The sequence below is a fragment of the Mytilus trossulus genome, chromosome 1, assembly GCF_036588685.1.
Source record: "Mytilus trossulus isolate FHL-02 chromosome 1, PNRI_Mtr1.1.1.hap1, whole genome shotgun sequence".
Taxonomy (NCBI): Eukaryota; Metazoa; Mollusca; class Bivalvia; order Mytilida; family Mytilidae; genus Mytilus; species Mytilus trossulus.
This window is the reverse complement of record NC_086373.1, coordinates 47452149-47473155: the sequence shown is the minus strand read 5'-3', so window position 1 is coordinate 47473155 and position 21007 is coordinate 47452149. Positions and strand designations below refer to the sequence as shown.

Below are 21007 nucleotides of genomic sequence, written 5' to 3'. Positions count from 1 at the left end.
GAGCGCAAAGATATGTATGTGTGATTCGGCTTATGTAACATCTTCAATCGGAACTACTCGGCTATTCACTTCGTGCAACCAGAAAGGCCGAGTAGTTCCGACTGGTAACAAAGTACAACATGATTAATGGAATTTTTTGCGTTGCTATTAAATCATTGAGGCCACGTGATTGAGGCCATCTATTTTTATTGCGGGTTCCACATATTTAAATCGGAATTATAGAAAAAATGGAATGTTGTGAGCAGAATCAAAATAGAAATGATGAACACTGCAACATTTCCAGCAAAATATAAATAGGATGGAGGATCTGTGTATTCACACTATTTGTAAAACTATCCTTATTCCTGTGAAGCGTGTGCTTTACATCGAGGCTTATTATGCTAAGCATCGACGCCACAGTACGTACGTACTTCAACCAATCAGACAATGTTTATTTGGGGCATTCGATCTATTTTTACTCAGATTTTGGAATATTTTAATCGAAATTATAGAAAAATTGAATATTGTTAGTACATATAAAATAGAAAAAGATGAATACTTTTAGCTAGAGATAATTTGGATGGGGGTTCTGTGTATTCACATTATTTGCACAACTCTCCTTACTGATGCCATATTTTGGAATTTCCGTGACCTAAATGGTTCGCGAAAATTAATATTTTTATATATAGTATAGTAATTAAAATACCTTGTTCTCGAAAAGTTTAAATAGCACGTATGTTGATCCAGATTAACCGTTTTTGTGATTTTGATTTACTACACACAGTTTATAGAGATATATAAGCCTTTTGATACTAAATTTAGGTTATGAAAAGGTAAGTTCAAAATGCATGGTAACTGTTTTTAATTTCAGGTTAAAAATTGTTGTTAAACGAAACTTTCTCTTAAATTTGAATTTAAATATCTGTAAAATTTTGAATTAATTAAGGACAAGGACACTATTTGTTTAACATAAATAAGAATGAATATGTTGATAAAGGTTAGTATAAGCACTTGCATGGTTATATTTGTTTTGCAAAATAAATCAATATTTCAGGTGCAGAATGGGTTGCATTCTTAGAAATTTATGTAAGAACACAAATGAAACTCAAGTCCAATGACTTTATATACATAACAATACAATGGGTAGGATCAGATTTTAAAGGTATTTGTAACAAGTCTACCGGTAAACTTTTTAGTTATGTGGCTATATTTAGATCGAAGTACACAATTGTAACTCGGCCGACAGGTAAGACATCTACTTTCGATATTTCATAAACATCATTGATAATTATTTCAATGAATTTACAGTTTAAGGATATTAAAATCTTGATAAAATACATTTTTTTGTTAGGTTTAGTATTGTTTTAACATTCATACTTGTGTATACTGGTTTCGTTTTCAGATTGTGACAATGTCAAGTTCAAATGTAGTTTTACATTCTCTACCATTACCAAATAATGATCCCAAAAATACCGTTCGTCTTCGATCTTTTATCATGATTTTTAGTTATGGTGAGTATGGACCACCCCATGCAATTCAAACTATTCCCTGCTAATAGATGAGTTGTAACAAAAGATTGGCCGTCCTGTCCTGTGCTGATTAGACAATATTCATAGTCTATTTATGTAATATAAACCAATATAAAATCCCTGAATCGTTAACTTCTTTTTACAAGGTTTCATTAACTTCGGGTAGTGACTGTACTCTCAGATTTGTACTTTGTGTATGCAATGTTTGTATTGGTTGTTTTGTGTTTTATATCGTTTTGATTGACTTAGGCATCTTTAAACAATTTTTATAGTTTGTTATCATGTTGTGCCATGGCACCACTGTCCTAGGTTAGGAGCTGTTCCAAATCATAAACCTGTAATTCTGTGATGACCGTTTGTTGTTGTTCATCAAGTTTGTTTTTCTTTTTTTTGTTTTGTACATAATGCGTGCCCTTAGTTTTTCTTGTTTTTACGTTTGTCATCTCGGGGCCTTATAGCTTACTTTGCAGACAAAATAATAGTCTCTAAAGGGATAAGCGCACATTAGATAAACGAACAAAAACAAAATAACTCTAATCTCTTTCGATTAAAAATCATAAAATTGAGAATGGAAATAGGAAATGTGTCAAAGAGACAACAATATACATATACATACCATATTTTCACATGTTCTTATTTTTATCTTCATTTGGATTAGTGATCACCTCTCTAAAAGCACCCTTTTATTCTTGATTCTTAGTATTCTAGCACCCCTCTGTCTCTATCTTTATGTTTTATAGGCTAATTATTCTCTTTATTTTTTTTGTGCGTGTCTATGATAGTCTATTTCTTTTATTTCTTTTATTCATGTATTCTTTATTCTCTTGTCCATTAACCCCCACCCATACCCTCTCAGACGTTAATGATATCCTGTCGAGAACTTTTTAGTTTGTATGTTAACTAAGTTCTGCATTTAATTTTTCTAAATGTTTTTCTCGAGTAAATAACATGAAGATGAATAATGGGAAGTGTAAGGTTTGCTCACATTCCATAATGCCCAACCACATCATTATTGCGTCTGTCATACTTTCATAACGGCATATCGGTAATAAAACCACTTGAAACCCTTGATATAAAGATTACTTCAGGCAGTGTTTAAAGAAATCACGACAGGAACTCTAGCTATGAAATATTGTACCAATTGGCACATATACGCCCAAATGCGGGCGATTCTGGAATGTTGGTACATATAAATGGAAATGTAAAACTTGTTAAAATTGAAATCCACTTTTTTGTCATTAAACTATAATAAATTCAAAGTAGTTTTTATTAATTGCAGCGTTTGACGTATAACATCATGCAGGCATTTTCTTATGTTTCTCCTCGAGTTGTTCTTTGCAGGTCGCATAGTTTAAACAACGATGTGGGTGTGTCTCAACTGTCACGATTTCAATGACGCTAGTAAAGAAAAGTGCGGAAAATGTGAAATGCCGAGGCAACAAAAAGAAAAACACAAAGGTAATATGTGAACAAATGTATTTTTTTGTGAAAATCATGCTACATGTCTAACGAAATAAGCTTAAAATCAAATGTTATCGTTGAAGGCCTTTATTTGATAACGATGCATACATATTGAACGGATGAATTACATTATTAATTGGACTAAAGTTAACATGCAGTAAATTTTTTAGTCATCTTTAGAAAACTGTTGACAAGAATCTTTAAGCACAAACAATGAAAATCTTAAGGTTTATTTACAAATATGTAGCAGCAATGTTGAATACTTATATGGTCATTGCGTCTAGTTATTCAAACAAAGCACAGACCGAAAACCATTCGTTCTAGATGACAAGATGGACAATGCAGCGGCCATATGTCTCTGCAATTTTTCTAATTTTTTGTTGGAGCATCAAACGAAAGTCTTATGTAAGACGATTTATTAAATAGTTTGTTTTTTGTTCTTCCGTCAGTTTGAACTAATACTACAATATGTTTCGTGTTTAATTTGTATCCAAAATGATCTGTTCATTGAAACGATTTAACGATCTTTTCGTATGTATATATTATAGGTTTATCTTTTTAGGCAAATTTGAACACAAGAATGCCAATTTGTTTAATCGGAAAACAATGTACACAAGAGGGAACGCAAAAGGATGGCAGAAGGGTAGGACTTATTAGTATGAAAAACCTCACTCTTTAAAGCGACAATTAACAATGTACCTGTATTGACGCATGTTAATCAAATCCCAAATATTCTGAAGCTGAGTATTTAATCTTATCAAACTAAATAACAAATAATGATTCTGCGAATGGTTTTAATTTTACAAATAACTCTCTTTGTACTACAGCCATAAATCATATACTAGGAAATACAAAGACAAACGGAAATGTACTACTTTTGCTGAAAACTTACTACCATTTCTGTTTAAAAAAATGTTATGACGCTACTATTACATTTTTCAAATAATTTACGTTTAGACTACATGTGTAAATTTTACAACATAAACCTATTATTTTGTCAAATTAAGATGACTAAAGAAAATAAAATGAAAAATGAAAAAGATGAATGTTGTAACTTTTAACATTTTGTTGGGTTCTTGTAACAGCTATTCAGTCAGGAAACGAACGACAAAGTGTTGTGAGAAGAGTTGAGGCAACATCCCCAAATCCAAGTAAGAATCGTATAAAGTAGATTGAGAATAAAAGTTAAGGTACATTTAGAAATAGGTATAAATAGAAACGCGGTGCAAAATATATTCACCTATGCGGCCGAAACAAACGTCTTTGATACCATTTTATAACCAGGACGTTTTATAGGTGGATTTGGATAAATTCAAATATCCAAAGAAGATATAGTCTTTATAGTACTTTTTGGTTTCCAAGAATTTTAATTATCGGGGAAATAACATGACTGTTGTCATAAATTCGACGTGAACTGCAAAATTACTACTATTTACTCAAAATATCTTCAATTCAGTTTAATTTAGACCATTATGATATTTCAGTGTTTAATTGATTTTCGTTTCGTCTACATGTGAAATATTTTAATCAACATACTATGTTCTCACATAGAGATAATAACTTTCAAGAAAAATGAAATGAAAAAGATAAATTGTATGTCATTCTCACATGTAATTCAATCTTTTGTATTAGCAGTTCAGCCAGAATACCAACGAAAAAGTGCTGTTGGACGACTAGAATCAACATCCTCATTTCCAAGTAAGAAAATAAAACAAACAAAAAACAAAAAACAAAAATAAAAACAAAAACAAAAACAAAGAGCATTTGAATATAAGAAATATAAAAAAAATGTGTAACTAATAATTATAATTATGTAGATGAAAAGGCGTCTGACGCACTAAATAAAAAACGTTTATCTTGGTTTTTTTTTTACCCAAGTTGTGAATGGATTCATCGGATACGAATTTTATAAAATATCTGAAATCGGTTTATCGTTCTTTAAATGGTCGAACACATTTAAACATAACAGGCAGGTAATCAAAAATGTTCATTTAAATGTAGACTTAAATAGCACCGATTGGTTTCAAAGGGTCTTCATTCGTTAACTTCTCGTATGTACATCACTTTGCTATGGATATGAACAGCACACATAAATGACATGATTGACGCTATACAGTTATTCCTACATACATATGCCATGTATGCATGTATCTATAATACTAAAATTACGAGGTCCAATTTATCAGCCGGCATCACGTTAAAACGATGAATCAAAGAATTCAACTTTATTTATAACTAATAAAGTACAATGGTTTAGATTAAAAATTACACCACTCCAGACCCTTTTGTTTTCCAGATAATTAATATTGCCAATAATTAACAAGTTCCGGGTCGAATCCGATACCGATATCAATTTAGTATATTCACCTGTTACTTTAACCTTATATGTACGTTCCGCATCTGACAGGCGCACCACCAAATGGTGTATTTGATTTTGCTTTAAACACGGGTCATAATCACAGGGTCGACACAACTAAATTCAATCATTGTCAAATTGTTCCCTATTGTAGTTTTTTAATTAGTAAGACTTTCTAAGATAACAATACGAATACTAAAAATGTGGACTTAACTTGAAATAAGGCGTATAGGTACAGTTTTCAATTTGTTAGCGGGCATGACGTAAAACAGCGAATCAAAGAATTGAACTTTATTGGACAATGCTGTTGATTAAAAATACTCAATTCAAGGACCTGAATATTACCAATAATTGAAGAGTTCTAGGTCGACGGGTTCAAACAGAAAGATTTGAAAGCAGAGCAACTGTATCTTATAATCGGCACGACTTTTATCAGATGATAATACCAATACTAAAATAAGGCTTACGCATAGTTATATACTTTAATTCAGTCACGGACTCGCGATATCACGGGTGTGTTCTTGTATATTTAAATTCTCCTTCATTAACATGTACGAATTTTAAACATTTCTAGTCTTGATAAATAAGAAGCAAGTCAAAAAGTATACTTGATTTGCACGCAGTAACTTTTTATGTTCTGTGTAGTACAACATTAAATAAAGTTATAATTACTTAACACACAAATTTCAACAGCAAAAGTACTACTACTTGCTGGAAGTATCTAGAATACAATTCTTTTGATTAAGAGCATTTGATTTATGATCTTTCAATTTGTGATCTCTTCGTTTTGCCTGAATGTGTAATTTTGTATAAACATGAATCCATTATTTTATCACATAGAGATGAATTTTAAGAAAATTAAACGAAATAGATAAATTGTGTATATGCCCTTCTCATATTTTGATTGATTATTTTCATATCAGTCATTCAACCAGGATACGAACGAAAGAGTGCTGTTGGACGATTAGAGGCAAGATCCTCAGCTCCAAGTAAGAATCGTAAAAAAAATAACTAGAGTGAATTTTAATGTTTCCACAAAGATTTATCCATACCATCTGGAATGAAAATATTTAAAAATTAGAAATAAACCAAAACGTGGTGAGAAAGATGACGAGTCGTACGTAGACGATAGCGGGATATGACTGTTTTTAGATCTCAAACCAAGATATTGTTTTTAAACGTTCGAAAATCTAGACATGAAAACAGAATTTTTAATAGTCGAGTTTGATTGAACTCCAAAATAAATTAAGGCTGATATTGTATTTAATGCTTGCAAAGGGTGTGAATCCATCACCCCACCTTTGCACATTATTTTGCTACGGTTATGATCAACGAAAACAAAACGACACGAATAATGTTAAGTGAACCCTTAATTTACATATATAATAGACTTTGGATAAAATATAAACTGAACACAAAATCTTTTAAAAAATGTCCATTTGTTTTGTGTGGTGTTTTTGTTCCATGAAATGTATTGTCTAATTGCACCTTTTGTTCAAATCCACTGAAAATAAAATGTCTGGACGAAAACAATACTGCAGAAATTAATCTAAAAAAGTACGTCAACATTAAATGTACAACTACTTGCTCAAAATATTTAGAATGCGATTCATTTAATTAAGATCATAATGATATTTTATGTTTTTAATAGATGTTTCTTTTGGTTACCTGCGTTATTTTGAATAAACCAAAGCCCAGTATTTTTACTTTAACTCATAATTAAACGAAAAGTATAAATGTTATGCCAAGTTTCTGTGTGTTAGATTTTTGTTTTTGTTTCAGTCATTCAGCCAGGAATTGAACAAAAGACTGTTGCTCAAAGACTACAGGAATTATCGTTAGCTGGAAGTAAGAACCCTAAAAAGTGACTATTAGAAGATTCAAGGTTTGGAGGTGTCTGTATACATATCACCCAAAATGAAAAAAAAGAAAGTTCATTAAAAACAATATATATAGAAAAGTGGGATATAAATTTAGAAATTTAGCACAGAAAAATTACTGTGGTTGTACAATATTTATCAGCTGTAGATTTACATTCTATGTCTTTCATTCAGAGACATTGCACTTTATTTTTTCATATACATGAGTTTTTGAAAAATACTAGATTTGTTAGTTAGTCTACCTAATGAGGTGATCAAGGGTTTTGATAAAGCAAAACTTTGTGTTGTTAAGACAATGATTTATCATGTTTTGTGTACAAAATATGTGAGAGAATTCAACTAAGTCTTTTCGTAAAGTTTAGATAGTTAGAGAGAGTTCTAATTTTAGCCGAGGTTTTTTAAGGTTTACTCATTTAGAGGAACCTCTTCATACGTGCATTTAGCTTCAGGATGTTCTATTAAAGACATTATGGCAACAGCTTAGTCTGGCCATATGGTCAAACTTTGTATAAGTTCTATAACAGGAAAGTGAATAATATCAGTACTAAAATACTTTTCTTCAGTTGTAGTTACTGGATGATCTTGTGATTTCTATGCTTTATTAAATGTTGGCATTTATATAAAAATTGTTTTTAGTTTGTGTCTACACTTTAAACAAGCTAATTCATTACTTGAGACCGAAGGCGAAATATGAATAAGAATGTTCCTTTATCCAAGCATATCTTGGATGTGCAGGATGAAGGCCATTCTTAGAATATGAGCCTGAGGCTCGAAAGTAAATAATTCCCACCCTAGGGATTATCAGTCAGACCCACCCTTTTCCAATGGGTTTTATATTTGGTCGACACAAACTTGCTTTAAATTATGACAAGCTATTATGGAACAGGTTCTTATATACTAGGGTCAAGGTCACTGGCCAGCTATGGTCTGGTGGTTATAGTTTGTTTCTTTAAACAGAGATATTACATGTAAGCTTCACCCCTCATAGAGAAGTACAAATCAAGTATACACATCACAAAAAGCTTAGTTTTCTCTGTTAAAGATTAAAAGCAATATGTTGAACCGAATATATAATTTCAAGTATTATATGATATAATAATAATTTCTACTTCAAATTGTGACTCCGAGCTGTTCCAAGTTCTCTTTTATTTAAAATTTTAGTTATTTAAAATGCTCTAACGTTAAATACAACAATAACAAGTTAAGCAGCAACGGAAAGTTTGTCGGGAGTTTGTTAATTGAAAATTTAATTCAAAGCAGATGTAAATCACCACAACTTTTGTGCCAATTTTATAATCTGCATTAGCTAAAATTGTGACCTGGATTTGTTTCAGTTAAATCAATTTATGACTATTGAACGGCGTAATATCACTATATCCTTTGTTTATAATCAATTTACAAAATCTCTTTCACGAAAAGATTTACCATTTGGAAACAGGGAGGAAAAGAAAGTCAAAATCTGATGTATTTCCAAAAGAGTAAAACAAATATATTTTGTTTATTAATTTAGCCGATACAAAAACATTTACACAAGGCTTAGCACGCAGAAATAATAGAGAAGAAAAAATTACGTCAATGCGAACACAGTGTTTTATTTGTACTTGCAGTCTCACAGTCTGGACCTACACCAAAAGTTAGCAGCAAAATGGAACCAGGAACTCAAAGTAAGAATCCTTGAAACATAGCTTGCTTGAATTGACATATTTTAGATGGCTAGAATATTGAAAGGAGATAACCAATATCAAGTTAAGTAAAAAAAAGTATAAGGTATGAAGTTTTGAAACTGAAGAAGAGCAAAGTTTACCGCCCCCTTCAACATGTTCGTGCCAAATACAAAAATCTTGATATTTTGCTGACATTGATCTATCATGTTTATTTAATTGCAGCTAACAAAGGTTACACACATAGTCTTTTAAATGATAACACAAAAAACACACTTATTTTTCAACCCTCGATATCGAAGAATGTATAACTGTGTAACTACATTTTGTTATTTTTTTTTATTTATAGTGTGGGAGTTTTTCATTTCAAAAGAAAGTTCCTTAAATTCAGTTTATTTTTTCCATTTCCATTCTTAATTTTATTATCTATAAGTTTAATATCAAAGTTGTATTACATTAAAGCCTTTAAATACGTTTCGGATTTTCAAACATTACTGAAGTGATATTGATACATCTGGTTTTTAAAGTTTAAAAGTTAATATTACTATCAATTCATTCTACAAATATACGTCTCCAAGATTGTTTTGAAAGACATACATACACTCTGGTTATCTTGAATCTAAAGTTAAATCTTATATCTCTTCTAAAGAAAATTTCTCTTATATAGTTCTAGTATTGATTTTTAATTTCGCCTGCTAGTGCTTTTTCCTGTATAACACAGTCCATTACTTGCAACTGATTTAGATAAACTGTTATCCCAGAGATATGTCTCGCTTTTTTGTAATTTTGTTTAAACAAATGTTTAAATTAAAATAGGGCAAAAATTCATAGTCAATGAACCATGACTGAGGTACATGGTTAAACAATTTCCATGTAAATGAGATGTGCCAATGCTATAAATAAAAAACTGCATACCAAATACAATTGACTTGTTATAAGTCGTTCCCTTTAATCAAATCAAAACACAAACATTAACTTGTAAACTATGTAAAAGTTTCAAAGTCAATTAACCATGAAGAGGGGGTGGGCTATATAATCTCTATGGAAGAAATACTTGCAAATTCAAAACAAATTGTATACCAAATATCATTGACTAAAAGTTTTAAAATCAATAGACCATGACTTAGATGACAGAGCCAAATAATCTCTATGGAAATGAGGTATGCCAATGCTTATACAACTGCATGCCAAATACCATTGACCTACCTCCAGTGGTTCCGAATAATCTGACCTAGTCATAAACTAATACTTGTAAAATGAGCATTAGTTTCAAAGTAAATAGACCATGACTGAGGGGGCAGGGCCAAATGATAAAAAGGAATATTTTTGCTCACTTAAGATTGATTAACCAGCACTACATATTGTAGCCGTATCAAATAAGTCTATCTATCAAAACCATGTTTTATTATAGGTCTTTTGTTTGTGTTTCTGATTTCCCTTTGAACGAGTCGGGTATTGATAAATAAAGTGTGTTGTACCACGGTCTTTATATAACGATCACAATATTATGACCAATTTACCAAACTAACGAACAATTCAAGGTATTGATTATCTTTATAAAAATCAGGAAAGGAAATAAGAAGATGATTACGTTTTTTCTGCTTTCCATAAGTGTAAAAAGAAATTACTTGGTAGTTTAGTCTCGAATTGATACTGGTTTTGCAGATGTTTTTCTAATTTACCCTAGCATACGAAGTCTAAGTTATTTGGATACAAATATATATATATATGTTTTGTTGTATTCACAGCCTCACAGCCGACACATGGTCCTAAGGCAGTTAGCAACAAACTGACATCAGTACCGTTACCTCCAAGTAAGAATCATTCAACATTGCGTCAGTGAGTTGACTTGTTTCAATTAACTAACATATTGAAAATAATTATACAATACTTAGTCAATGTCAGAAAATATCGGTTCTCGTACAACAAAGTTGTTTTATTTAAAATATATAGTATTTACGGGTTTAATTGTAGCTTGCAATTTTTAGTTGGTTAATTTTCTATTTCTTTTTGTATTACACACTTTAGGTACGTGTTACTGATTCTCGAATGTTTGTGATATATTCACATTTCTTGATCGGTGTGAGAAAACGATTTCTCCTCACGAGAGAAATATCTGTTCTCGGTAAATGATTAGTCTTAATTTAATTATGACGTCAAATTTTCTTGGTACCGTCTGAATTTCCTGACGTAATGAAAATAAAACGCGACCATGCCTGATGAGGTCACATTTAAAGAACCCAACTTTCTGCAAATCTATGAAAAGGAAGCATAACAATTATGAGAGAAACAGATTCCACTACTATAACTCGTGTTTAGCGATATGTCTCCACTGTCAACAGTTAATTTTTTTTTTAAACTGATAATGAAATCGAACTGTCTCGAGTGGTGAAATATCGTAAAACACTTGTTGCAATAATGAAATCTGTATTTAAAGGGACTCTAGCTAGGAGATATATAAAAAATCTAAAATATGATTTGTTTTTGTTCAATCATTAATGAACGTGAAAAAGTGAAATAATTATTCGCTTTCAGCAGCCAATATGGTTCAATTTTGTCAAAATAGGGTAAGAAATCTTGTTGATGAATTATTCACTTGTAAGTCAATAATACGACCTCATTGAATCCGTATTCATGTGAATGTCAATAAAACCCCTCAGCTAGACATGGAAAACGCATGAAATGTCCGTGTAAAGTTATTTAAACGAATAGAATGACAACATTGAAAGTGAAACACAGGTAGATCATTTGATTGACTGATTCGATCAACCAAAAAATCATTCTAATACAGGTAAAATCGATGATAAACAAATATTTTTAATCTAAAATATGAAATTAAACAGAACTAGAAAAATCTTATTGCACGAGTTCGTGTAATCTATGTATATCTATATATATATATGTTTATATCGCTTATATGGCCATCTGAGATGAACTCGATAGTCAATTAGATGGCATATAGCCTAAAAAGTACAAGAAACAAAGCTTCATATAATCGCGGTCACGCCCTGTAAACTGTTTATTCGTTTATTCAAGACTTTCAATAGTTTGGATAAATGTTTTACATTGTTATAAATCAAATATGAGAATTTGAGTGAAATCGGTGAACATGAATGTGAAAGCTAGTGCCCCTTTGACACTATTGGTATTTATAACTAAACAAAAGATATTTTCATTCAAAGGTAAAAAACAGCACGAACCTGATTACTTAATAGTAGCAGCATTGGACTTTGGAACAGCATATTCAGGTTATGCCTTTTCAATGCGAAGCAATTTCAAAACTAACCCTTTGAAAATCCATGCAAATCAAGCATGGAATGCAGGCGGCAGACAGTTGCTTTCACTGAAAACACCCACAACATTGTTATTAAATGCTGATAAGCAGTTTAAAGCTTTTGGATACGAAGCAGAAAATACATACGCAGACCTTGCAATTGAAGATGAGCACTCTGACTATTTTCTTTTCCGAAGATTTAAAATGAATTTACATAACAAGAAGGTATTATTTATTCTATCTTGAACATGTAAAATACTTTGACTTCTAATTAACATACGTCATGTTTGTACATCTTTTCATCTGCAATATGATTATAAAATTGACGTAATTGAACAAATATAATATCAGTAAAAAAAACCACTTCTGATCTCTAACAATAGACCAGAAATGTAAATTTATAATGCACCACAACTCCACACAAGTGTTCAACCCTATGAACAAAGTACTTTACAAGTCTGTGATGAATAAAATAAAACTGCAAGAACAAACAAAAAACTCCCTCCTGTTTTCCGATAAATTAAAAAATATACGAGTAGTAGTATGCTCAACAAGATAATTATATTCTCACAACACGTTGTTGTATGTTTAGCACGATCGTGTTATGCATATCATGGCAACACGTTCATGATTTTCAATCTTATTCAATGACATTTCTAAAGGAATAATTTTAAATGCTTAATATTTATAAAAAAAAACTTTTGCACAATTTGACATTCATTTTTTCCAAATAATTTCATTTTAGAAAAATAAGTTACAAAAAATAGTTTATCAAATTCTTATGTGTAAAGCAGAGGTTAACGTGTACGTACATTTATATATTTCCGTACTCTTTTATTATATAGTTCTTCGCTTTGAAAGATATCGATCGAATACTTGCCGATAGTCTATGAAATAGTTGATTATGATTTTTTTCAAATACCTAGAAAATAGGAAACGATCTGATCATAGAAGACATAACAGGAAAACCAATGGCAGCTTTATTTGTTTTCACGCTCTCAATTGAAGCACTTGTCAAGCATTTGATGGCACTACTAGAAAGGGAAGGTACTGGTGTACAAATGAAAGAAATACGATGGGTTCTGACTGTGCCTGCTATCTGGACTGATAGTGCTAAGCAGTTTATGAGAAAAGGTGCAGTTCAGGTAGTTAAATTCAGTTTATTTTCAATTAAATAGATCAGACATGAGGAATGCATATGTAGGTATAAGATGTATGTTTGTTTGCTTCTTTGTAAAATTTATTAACTGTTTTCGTTTGATGCGCATTTCAACAATGCCTCTTGAGAGATGCTCGGGGCCAAAGTATTTGAAAGTCCAAACCTAATACAATCGTTAAGCAGCTGATAAAACCAAAGTTAATATAAAAAGTAATGCACGTTTCCACTGCATAACTCAGTTATTAAAAAGGGACAAACATGTAATTTTGTCAATTACAAACTTTGGGTAGTTAAATCAAACTGATAAAATTACTCTTTCGACTAGTTTTGCAGTAACTTCGAGTACTCGTAGAATGGTACTATCTTGCGTCTATCTGCAAGTTGCTTTTTAACTCAGTGTCAATCTCAAGGTCAAAGAGTTTTCAACTTTTTTTTTACAATTTGTGTCAAATGTTTTTCCTGGTGCTCACTTTTCCTTGCTTAAGGGTTGGATTGTGTTCTCGTTAACATTGTATTGTGTCTGACAAGCTTTTTTGATGTGGAGCTTAGTCATGTTAAAAATATATTCTCTTAGAAAACTCTAGCATAGACGTGCGTATATTTTTATGACCCTTTTCAAAATAATGAAAGAATAAAAATGCATGAACTGTGACGTTCTGCAAATTTCAGAAGCATCATACTTCTATTAATTTTGTAGAATTTCTCTGTATAATTTCTCATACCTTTTCACCGTGTGGGAACAGAACTGTACGGTTTTATAATGTTTTAGTCATTCGGGAGACTGTCAAGCGGGGTTCCGACATTCGAAACAATAACAAGTTGCTTGATGGAAAGTTTGATGAACTCAAAAGATACTATAGAACGTTTCTGCTTCAAGTTTCTGTAATCAAAACATTCCATATGTATATATGAACCAATGAAATAATGAAATAATAAAAACGACATATGCATCCAAACGTTTTCCTTAGAATGGTGGGCTCCGAGTAAATCGATAAAAATTGTCACGGAGCAGCGATCAAAAACATTAGATAAACGACGAAAACCCCATCGTTACCACCAGCATTTTCACATGTACCTTTTCTGATATATAGTCTTACCTGTCTGAAAGTTTAAAAGTCATTGTCCAAGTAGAAATCTAAATATTTTCATCCTAACGTCTCCTCAGCGGTTACAAAGCACTTTCCTAAATCAATTTAGATTTCAATCAGGATAACACAGTCACAATAGTAAAGTAAATAGTCTTTCATGTTAAAAGACAATGTCATATTACTATGACCATGTCATTTACACTGTTCAAACATCACTGCTCGTTAAACTTTGTAAAACAGATAAGCTGATTGGACATTAGTAACAACTTGTAACCCCCATGAATTTGCGTACGTCCTATCAAATACCTTCAGAACGCTTCCATTAGAATAATTTTACACACAAGAAACTATTTTCTTAACAAAACAAAAACATGTTGCATTCTATTTTGCGTTAAAAGTGTAATGAAGACACGGATTCGTAATCTTCAAAAATAGTTCACTTACGGTTGATAAAATGTAGAAAGTCTGAATAGAATTATAACAATTATGTCCAGTTTGTGTTGGCCATTGAGGATATGAGTCTGGCTGATGCTGTATGATTTCCAGAATATAGAGAATCAGATGGTGTGCCTCTCTCCTCCTTCAGACGAATCACAAGTCTATAAATTTTCATTTTGTAGGAAGGAAATTGGTTTGCGACTCTGTTTGTGACATTCATGCTTCCAACATGCCAATGGCTAATACCCTCTCATCTTGACTTTGACGGTTGACTTATGTGTAACTATCTATCGATTTCAAATTCCCCTTTTGTTAACCGATTTAAACGACACAATTGTGACCTCCATAAAAAAAACACACTCGGATGAACAGTGTATGTAAAGTGCGGATCCTAAAATATCATTTTTACTGTATATGCAATAAATGTCTAATGTAGAATGATAAATAAACAGACGAACTTTTTTTAATTTTTGAAGAAAATGAAGAAAATAAGTTAAAATGTATATGTTCAGAAATACATAATACTAATAAAACGAAGTAAAAGATGCGAGCGGGGTTTTATCGCGCCTAAAGCCATCCAGCTGTGAAATATATACCCAAATAGGTGAATATTTATGACATTTCACGAACAGATCGTGCAGGTGCTTTATAACTAACAAGTAAGATGTTGTTGCAGTAAAAAATATTCATTTTAATACAATTAATAAAGTTGTATAACGTAGAATATGTTTTGTCATTCAGTTTCTTCATATTTAACTAAACTCCACTATGATGATTTCGTAATGCTAGTCATGTTTACTGTCGAATAATGATACTATTCTTTCATTTTTACTGTGGAGCGAATCATTAGTATTGTATATGCGGTGCATTTTCACTGTATAATTTTTTTTTTTTTTTTAATCTATTACAGCTCATTTCTTTAAACATGTAGAGCAAGACTTTAGTTGACTTGCTTGCTTTTCTTTTATTGGATAATCATTATGATAACACCCAATTTAATTCAAATATTAAAAATACAGGTTAAACTATCATATGCCTATTCATATTGTTAACAAATGTCAATCTTATTTACATAGTCTTACCTGTCTGAAAGTTTAAAAGTCATTGTCCAAGTAGAAATCTAAATATTTTCATCCTAACGTCTCCTCAGCGGTTACAAAGCACTTTCCTAAATCAATTTAGATTTCAATCAGGATAACACAGTCACAATAGTAAAGTAAATAGTCTTTCATGTTTTGTATAAACAATTAAACAAACAAAGCGAGCAAGCCAACCAAAGTTTTGCTTTGCATGCATTATGAAATTAGCGGTAAAGCCTTAATTTAGCCGACTTGCTCAAACAATAGATAAAGTAAGAGAAAGATTTGATAAAATTTAACTTACGGAGGAAAGTTTGGTTTTAAAACACTCTAATAAATTCAATAGAAATAACATTTATTTCAAATGTATTCCATTTAGTTTCTTATAAAGCGTATAGGGATCTTTATCCTTATTTTTTTATCCGTGTGCATGACACTTCACCACTAATTACATACATATTGATATAGATTGAACCTTTGTTTCCCCGTTTAAAAGGTTTTACACTGGAGCCCTTTATAACTTGCTGTTCGGTGTGAGCCAAGAATCCATGTTGAAGACCGTATTTTGACGTATAATGGTCTACTTTTATAAATTGTGACTCGGATGGAGAGTTGTCTCATTGTCACATACGACATCTATATATGGCTCAAAAACGAAACGAGACGGGATAAAAAGGGATAAAAAATCCACGCTACTTTTTAATAAGCGGAATACGGGAATCTGCCAAAACAGTAAGCGGGATCCGGGATCAGAACCCCCAATGAGACCCCCAGAATAAGATATTTTTGTATATTCATCCTATTGTTACAGTCATGCCTTCAATAACAAATGTATCCGATGCATGCATTTTTTTTTATATTTTTGGTACCTTTTTCAGTTTTGTGGGGTCCAAATTTATAGACAAAAGTCCTTTAATATAGATATTTGGGATTCGTTGACATGCTGAATCTAACCGTGTATCTAGTTTGGGGATTTTTTGCCTAGTTGCTGAAATAGCCCACATAGAGTTCCAAAGGGTCTAAAATCAACAAAAATGAATTGTAGCAATCATTTCGTGTACAATAACCTAAATGTATATGGTTTTACCTCTGCGGTAGTATCCATTCGCGGATCTAGAATTTTTCATTTTGAGAATCGCTTTTGTTACAAGTTTGAAAAGCTATATATTTGAAGAAGAATGAATGAGGAGTTTGTATTTCAATTTGAAAATACATGTATCATAAATCCTAAAGTCATCAACTATGTTTTTTCGTTTGTTGCAAGTGCATTTATAACATAATTCTACAATAAAAATTCCTCGCATCTTTGAAAATTCTACATTAATAATGACTGCACTAACAGTGACAATTCATCGCATATATAGTTAAAATGGATCGCTTTCAATAATCGATATGCTATATTATGATGCTTTTATAACACTTATTTGAACTTTAATGTTATGTTTGTATATTATAAAGACATATCACAATGAAAATACGTTAAAACTTATCTTCAAATCACTTAACTTGATATTTTCAAAACATAAACAAATACAGTTTTCCCATGATCCTTTATTCTACAATAGACATACCCGCATAAAACAGTAAAAATGAACTGGCTGGATTCGCACTTTATATACACTGGATGAAGATAAATTTAGAATTTAGTTAAACAAAACTTTAATTTTAGAAATTGACGTTCCAACATTCGAAAACATATTCAAACGACTGAAATCGAGAAGAATACAACACAACTTTTTAATGTTCAGACACATTTATAAAAGAGAAGATGTGGTGAAATGTATGATTGCCAATGAGACAACTCTCCACAAGATACCAAAATGACACAGAAATTAACTATAGGTCACCGTACGGCCTTCAACAATACGCAAAGCCCATACCGCATGGTCAGCTATAAAAGGCTCCGAAATGACAATGTAAAACAATTTAAATGAGAAAACTAACGGCCTAGTGTATGTACAAAAAAAAACGAAAATCGAAAATATAACAAGATAATTTAATTTTTCAAAAAGTTTCCGAAAATAAATAAACGCTTATGTACCGTTTCTTTTTTTATTTGCTAGTATTTTCAGTTATATAAGAGGTTATTCATTTGATAGATATTTAATATAGAGTAAACTATTTATCTCTTTTTATGCTTTGTTAAAGGCTGGAATACCAGAAAATAATCTATACATAGCTTTAGAACCTGAAGCAGCATCTATATTCTGTCAATACCTACCAATAGAACATCTTCATGGAGCTGATTTTAAGATGGCCGAAGCTGGAACACAATACATGGTCGTTGATCTTGGAGGTATGTTAACATGCGCTTTTAAAGGGCAGATCATACTGTAAATGCTTTCTTGGTTAAAATTTACAAACTTTTAAGTGGAATGTTACTTGATTATCATTTACCACTATTCATACGGGTTTTCAAAAAAAAAAAATCTACACGATAAAATTGTTCCATATGAAATACATTACTTTGGACAAATCAAAAGTCTTGAAACGTTAAGAATGACCTTTCAATTCATTAATATCTTTAGAAGTACCAATTGAAGTAAAGTTTAAAGTAAATCTTTTTTCATACAGGTGGCACAGCTGATATAACTGTTCATGAAAAGGTTTCAAATGAACACCTGAAAGAGTTATCTAGTGCGACAGGAAACAATTGTGGAGGTACGTCTGTTGATGAAAGATTTTTGCAGATGTTTGTGGATATATTTGGACGCCCAGTAATGAACTCATTAAAAGAAGAAGACCCCTCTGCGTATTTGGATCTGTTTCACGAATTTGAAACAGTCAAACGAGTAATTGGACCGGACAAAGATAAAAAAGTTAACATAGGCATACCTTATGTATCAATAAATAAATGTTGTTTGACACTTCTTGATCAAGACATTGATTCTGTTCTAAGTGCGTCCAAGTATGCCAACGAAATATATATTAAAGGTGCCAAAATGCGAATTGACCCTCAAATCATCAAAGATATTTTCAATCCAACAATCCGAAGTATTGTGACTCTCATGAAAGACATTTTTGACAGGGAGCAATCATCTGAGGTCAATCAGATTTTACTGGTTGGGGGCTTTTCTGAATGTTCTCTTGTTCAAGATGCAATTAAACGGGCGTTTCCAGATAAAAGAATTATAAACCCAGATGAAGCTGGTTTGGCTGTTCTGAAAGGAGCTTGTCTTTTCGGTCACAAACCAGATTATATTACATCTCGTGTCATGCGGTTCACCTACGGCACAGGAATAAGTTTGCCCTTTGATGCGAAAATTCACGACAAGGCACATCTTGTCAAAGAGGAAGATGGAGAAGAATTTTGTGATGGCCTATTCGATGTTATAGTACGCAAAAATGACACAGTTGATATCGGTACCGCAATTGAACACAATTTCACTGTAGATTGCAATGATGAAGAGCCGTGGGAACTGTCCCTTTATGCATCGACGAATGAGAAACCGATGTACGTGGACGAAAAAGGTTGTACTCTCCTCGGTTCTATGAAGATTTCGTTTTCAAAAGCAAGTGATACAGAACGAGAATTGAGAGTAGCGTTTCTGTTCGGTAATACTGAGTTGGGTGTTACAGCGACAGATATACTTACTGGAGAAACAGTTTCGTCTACATTTAATCTGAACTGATATATTAAATACATTTTAATTCTAAATTTATTCAAATTGTAAATTGAACAATATACATCAATAAATATATATTAAGGTACATGTATTACGATGATAGTTTCGTTGCTTGACACGTAAATTTCTTGCAAATAGCAATAGTACTATCTACATACTATCGAGCAATAACCTTAGAGAGTTTTTATAAAAATAAATTCATTTAACCTCAATTCTTTTCTAATTATATAGGGACTACTTGCTTATACGAATTCATTAATGAGGAAAAACAACCAAATATTTCGTAATTTTTTTACGCGTATATTGTCACTAGTCACGTTTTACTTGAACTCCTCACAAAATTTAAAACGAAACATAGTAAGTTCCGAGTAAAGAACAACACGGACCGTCTATTAAGAAAAACGTCGGTATGCCTAAAGAGACTGGTCGGTCCATTCGGCCTTAACATTAAGAAAATAAACTCTATGCTTCGGCATGTTGACAAGTGAACCAATTTAAACGACAAAACCCTAGAACTGATTTACGATAAAAACAAAAACCCTATAGTTAAATATAACATGCCGCACATAAACGACAATACTAAATTATAGTCTCCTGACTTTGGACAACATGTGTCGGGTTTTATCGTTTTTCTGAGCCTTAAGTAGGTTGCCTCTCGCTGGCCTGTGGTATAACAGCATAATACAACAAAAAATCAGTTGGAATGGGCTTGATTTATCTGATGAATGACCAAGAGACTAAAGCTATTGAACACAATAGTGCATCTCACTACAAGTAACAAATACATTTTTTGTAAATCAGACTTTTTAAAAATATCAATCAAAACACTAATTGAAAAAACTTCAAGAGTAAACCATGACTCTTTACAACGCCAAAAGTTGTGTATCGATGATAGGCCGGTAAGTATCACCAACTGTATAAATATTACCAAGTGATTTTTGTCTCGCCTGCGACGCAAGTCGTAGTAAGCGAGACATAGATATTACTAGGCGGCGGTGTAAACTATTTGTATAAAGCTTTATATTTCAGAAGGTAGACCACCTGGATGCTTCATTTTGTGCATGCAGATACCTTATGTTACGATTTTTTCGTCTGCCATATGTCCAATGTCCTTGACGTCATTTTCATGGTTCTGTTTGGGTGTCCTGACTTTTCCTCAAATTGGAAATGTTTACACGATAGGTGTCGGCAAAATTTCACTTCAAATTTGGTGAAGTAATTTTCATTTCTAAGGATCAATAAATGTCTGTCATTTTTGTTTTTCGTAAATTATCTGGTTATAAACTAAGGTGTTAGTTTTTTTGTTTGGATTTTTTACCATTTTTTATGTGAGGGCCTTTATAACCCCTTGAACTCGCGGCATGAGTCCGTGAAGTTCGGCACGGGTTACATTAAAGTTTTTAGGTCTATAATCGACACTATGGCTGCTTTAAACGCAAGACCGTATAAAACTATATACAAATTTATTAACACAAGT

General features: G+C 31.9%; 1 protein-coding gene and 1 long non-coding RNA gene across 11 annotated transcripts in view; one reads left to right on the top strand and one right to left on the bottom strand.

Moving 5' to 3' along the window:
- Positions 1-14592, bottom strand: part of LOC134725845 (uncharacterized) — a 35087-nt gene extending 20495 nt beyond the window's left edge. Inside the window, exon 1 of the long non-coding RNA XR_010108606.1 lies at positions 14397-14592. This is a non-coding gene — a long non-coding RNA (uncharacterized LOC134725845). The remainder of the gene's footprint in view (positions 1-14396) is intronic.
- Positions 1-19742, top strand: part of LOC134725805 (heat shock 70 kDa protein 12A-like) — a 41116-nt gene extending 21374 nt beyond the window's left edge. Inside the window, exons 1-13 of one of the 10 annotated variants that reach the window (XM_063590023.1) lie at positions 716-812; positions 2850-2966; positions 3532-3612; positions 4055-4120; positions 4602-4667; positions 6249-6314; positions 7108-7173; positions 8813-8869; positions 10615-10680; positions 12049-12365; positions 13067-13285; positions 18053-18200; positions 18479-19742. In XM_063590023.1, coding sequence (XP_063446093.1) covers positions 2870-2966; positions 3532-3612; positions 4055-4120; positions 4602-4667; positions 6249-6314; positions 7108-7173; positions 8813-8869; positions 10615-10680; positions 12049-12365; positions 13067-13285; positions 18053-18200; positions 18479-19536 — 2307 coding nt within the window. In that variant the 5' untranslated portion in view covers positions 716-812; positions 2850-2869 and the 3' untranslated portion in view covers positions 19537-19742. The other 9 variants (XM_063590012.1, XM_063590004.1, XM_063589993.1 and 6 more) reach the window with 9 other exon arrangements.
- The last annotated feature ends 1265 nt before the right edge of the window (positions 19743-21007 follow it).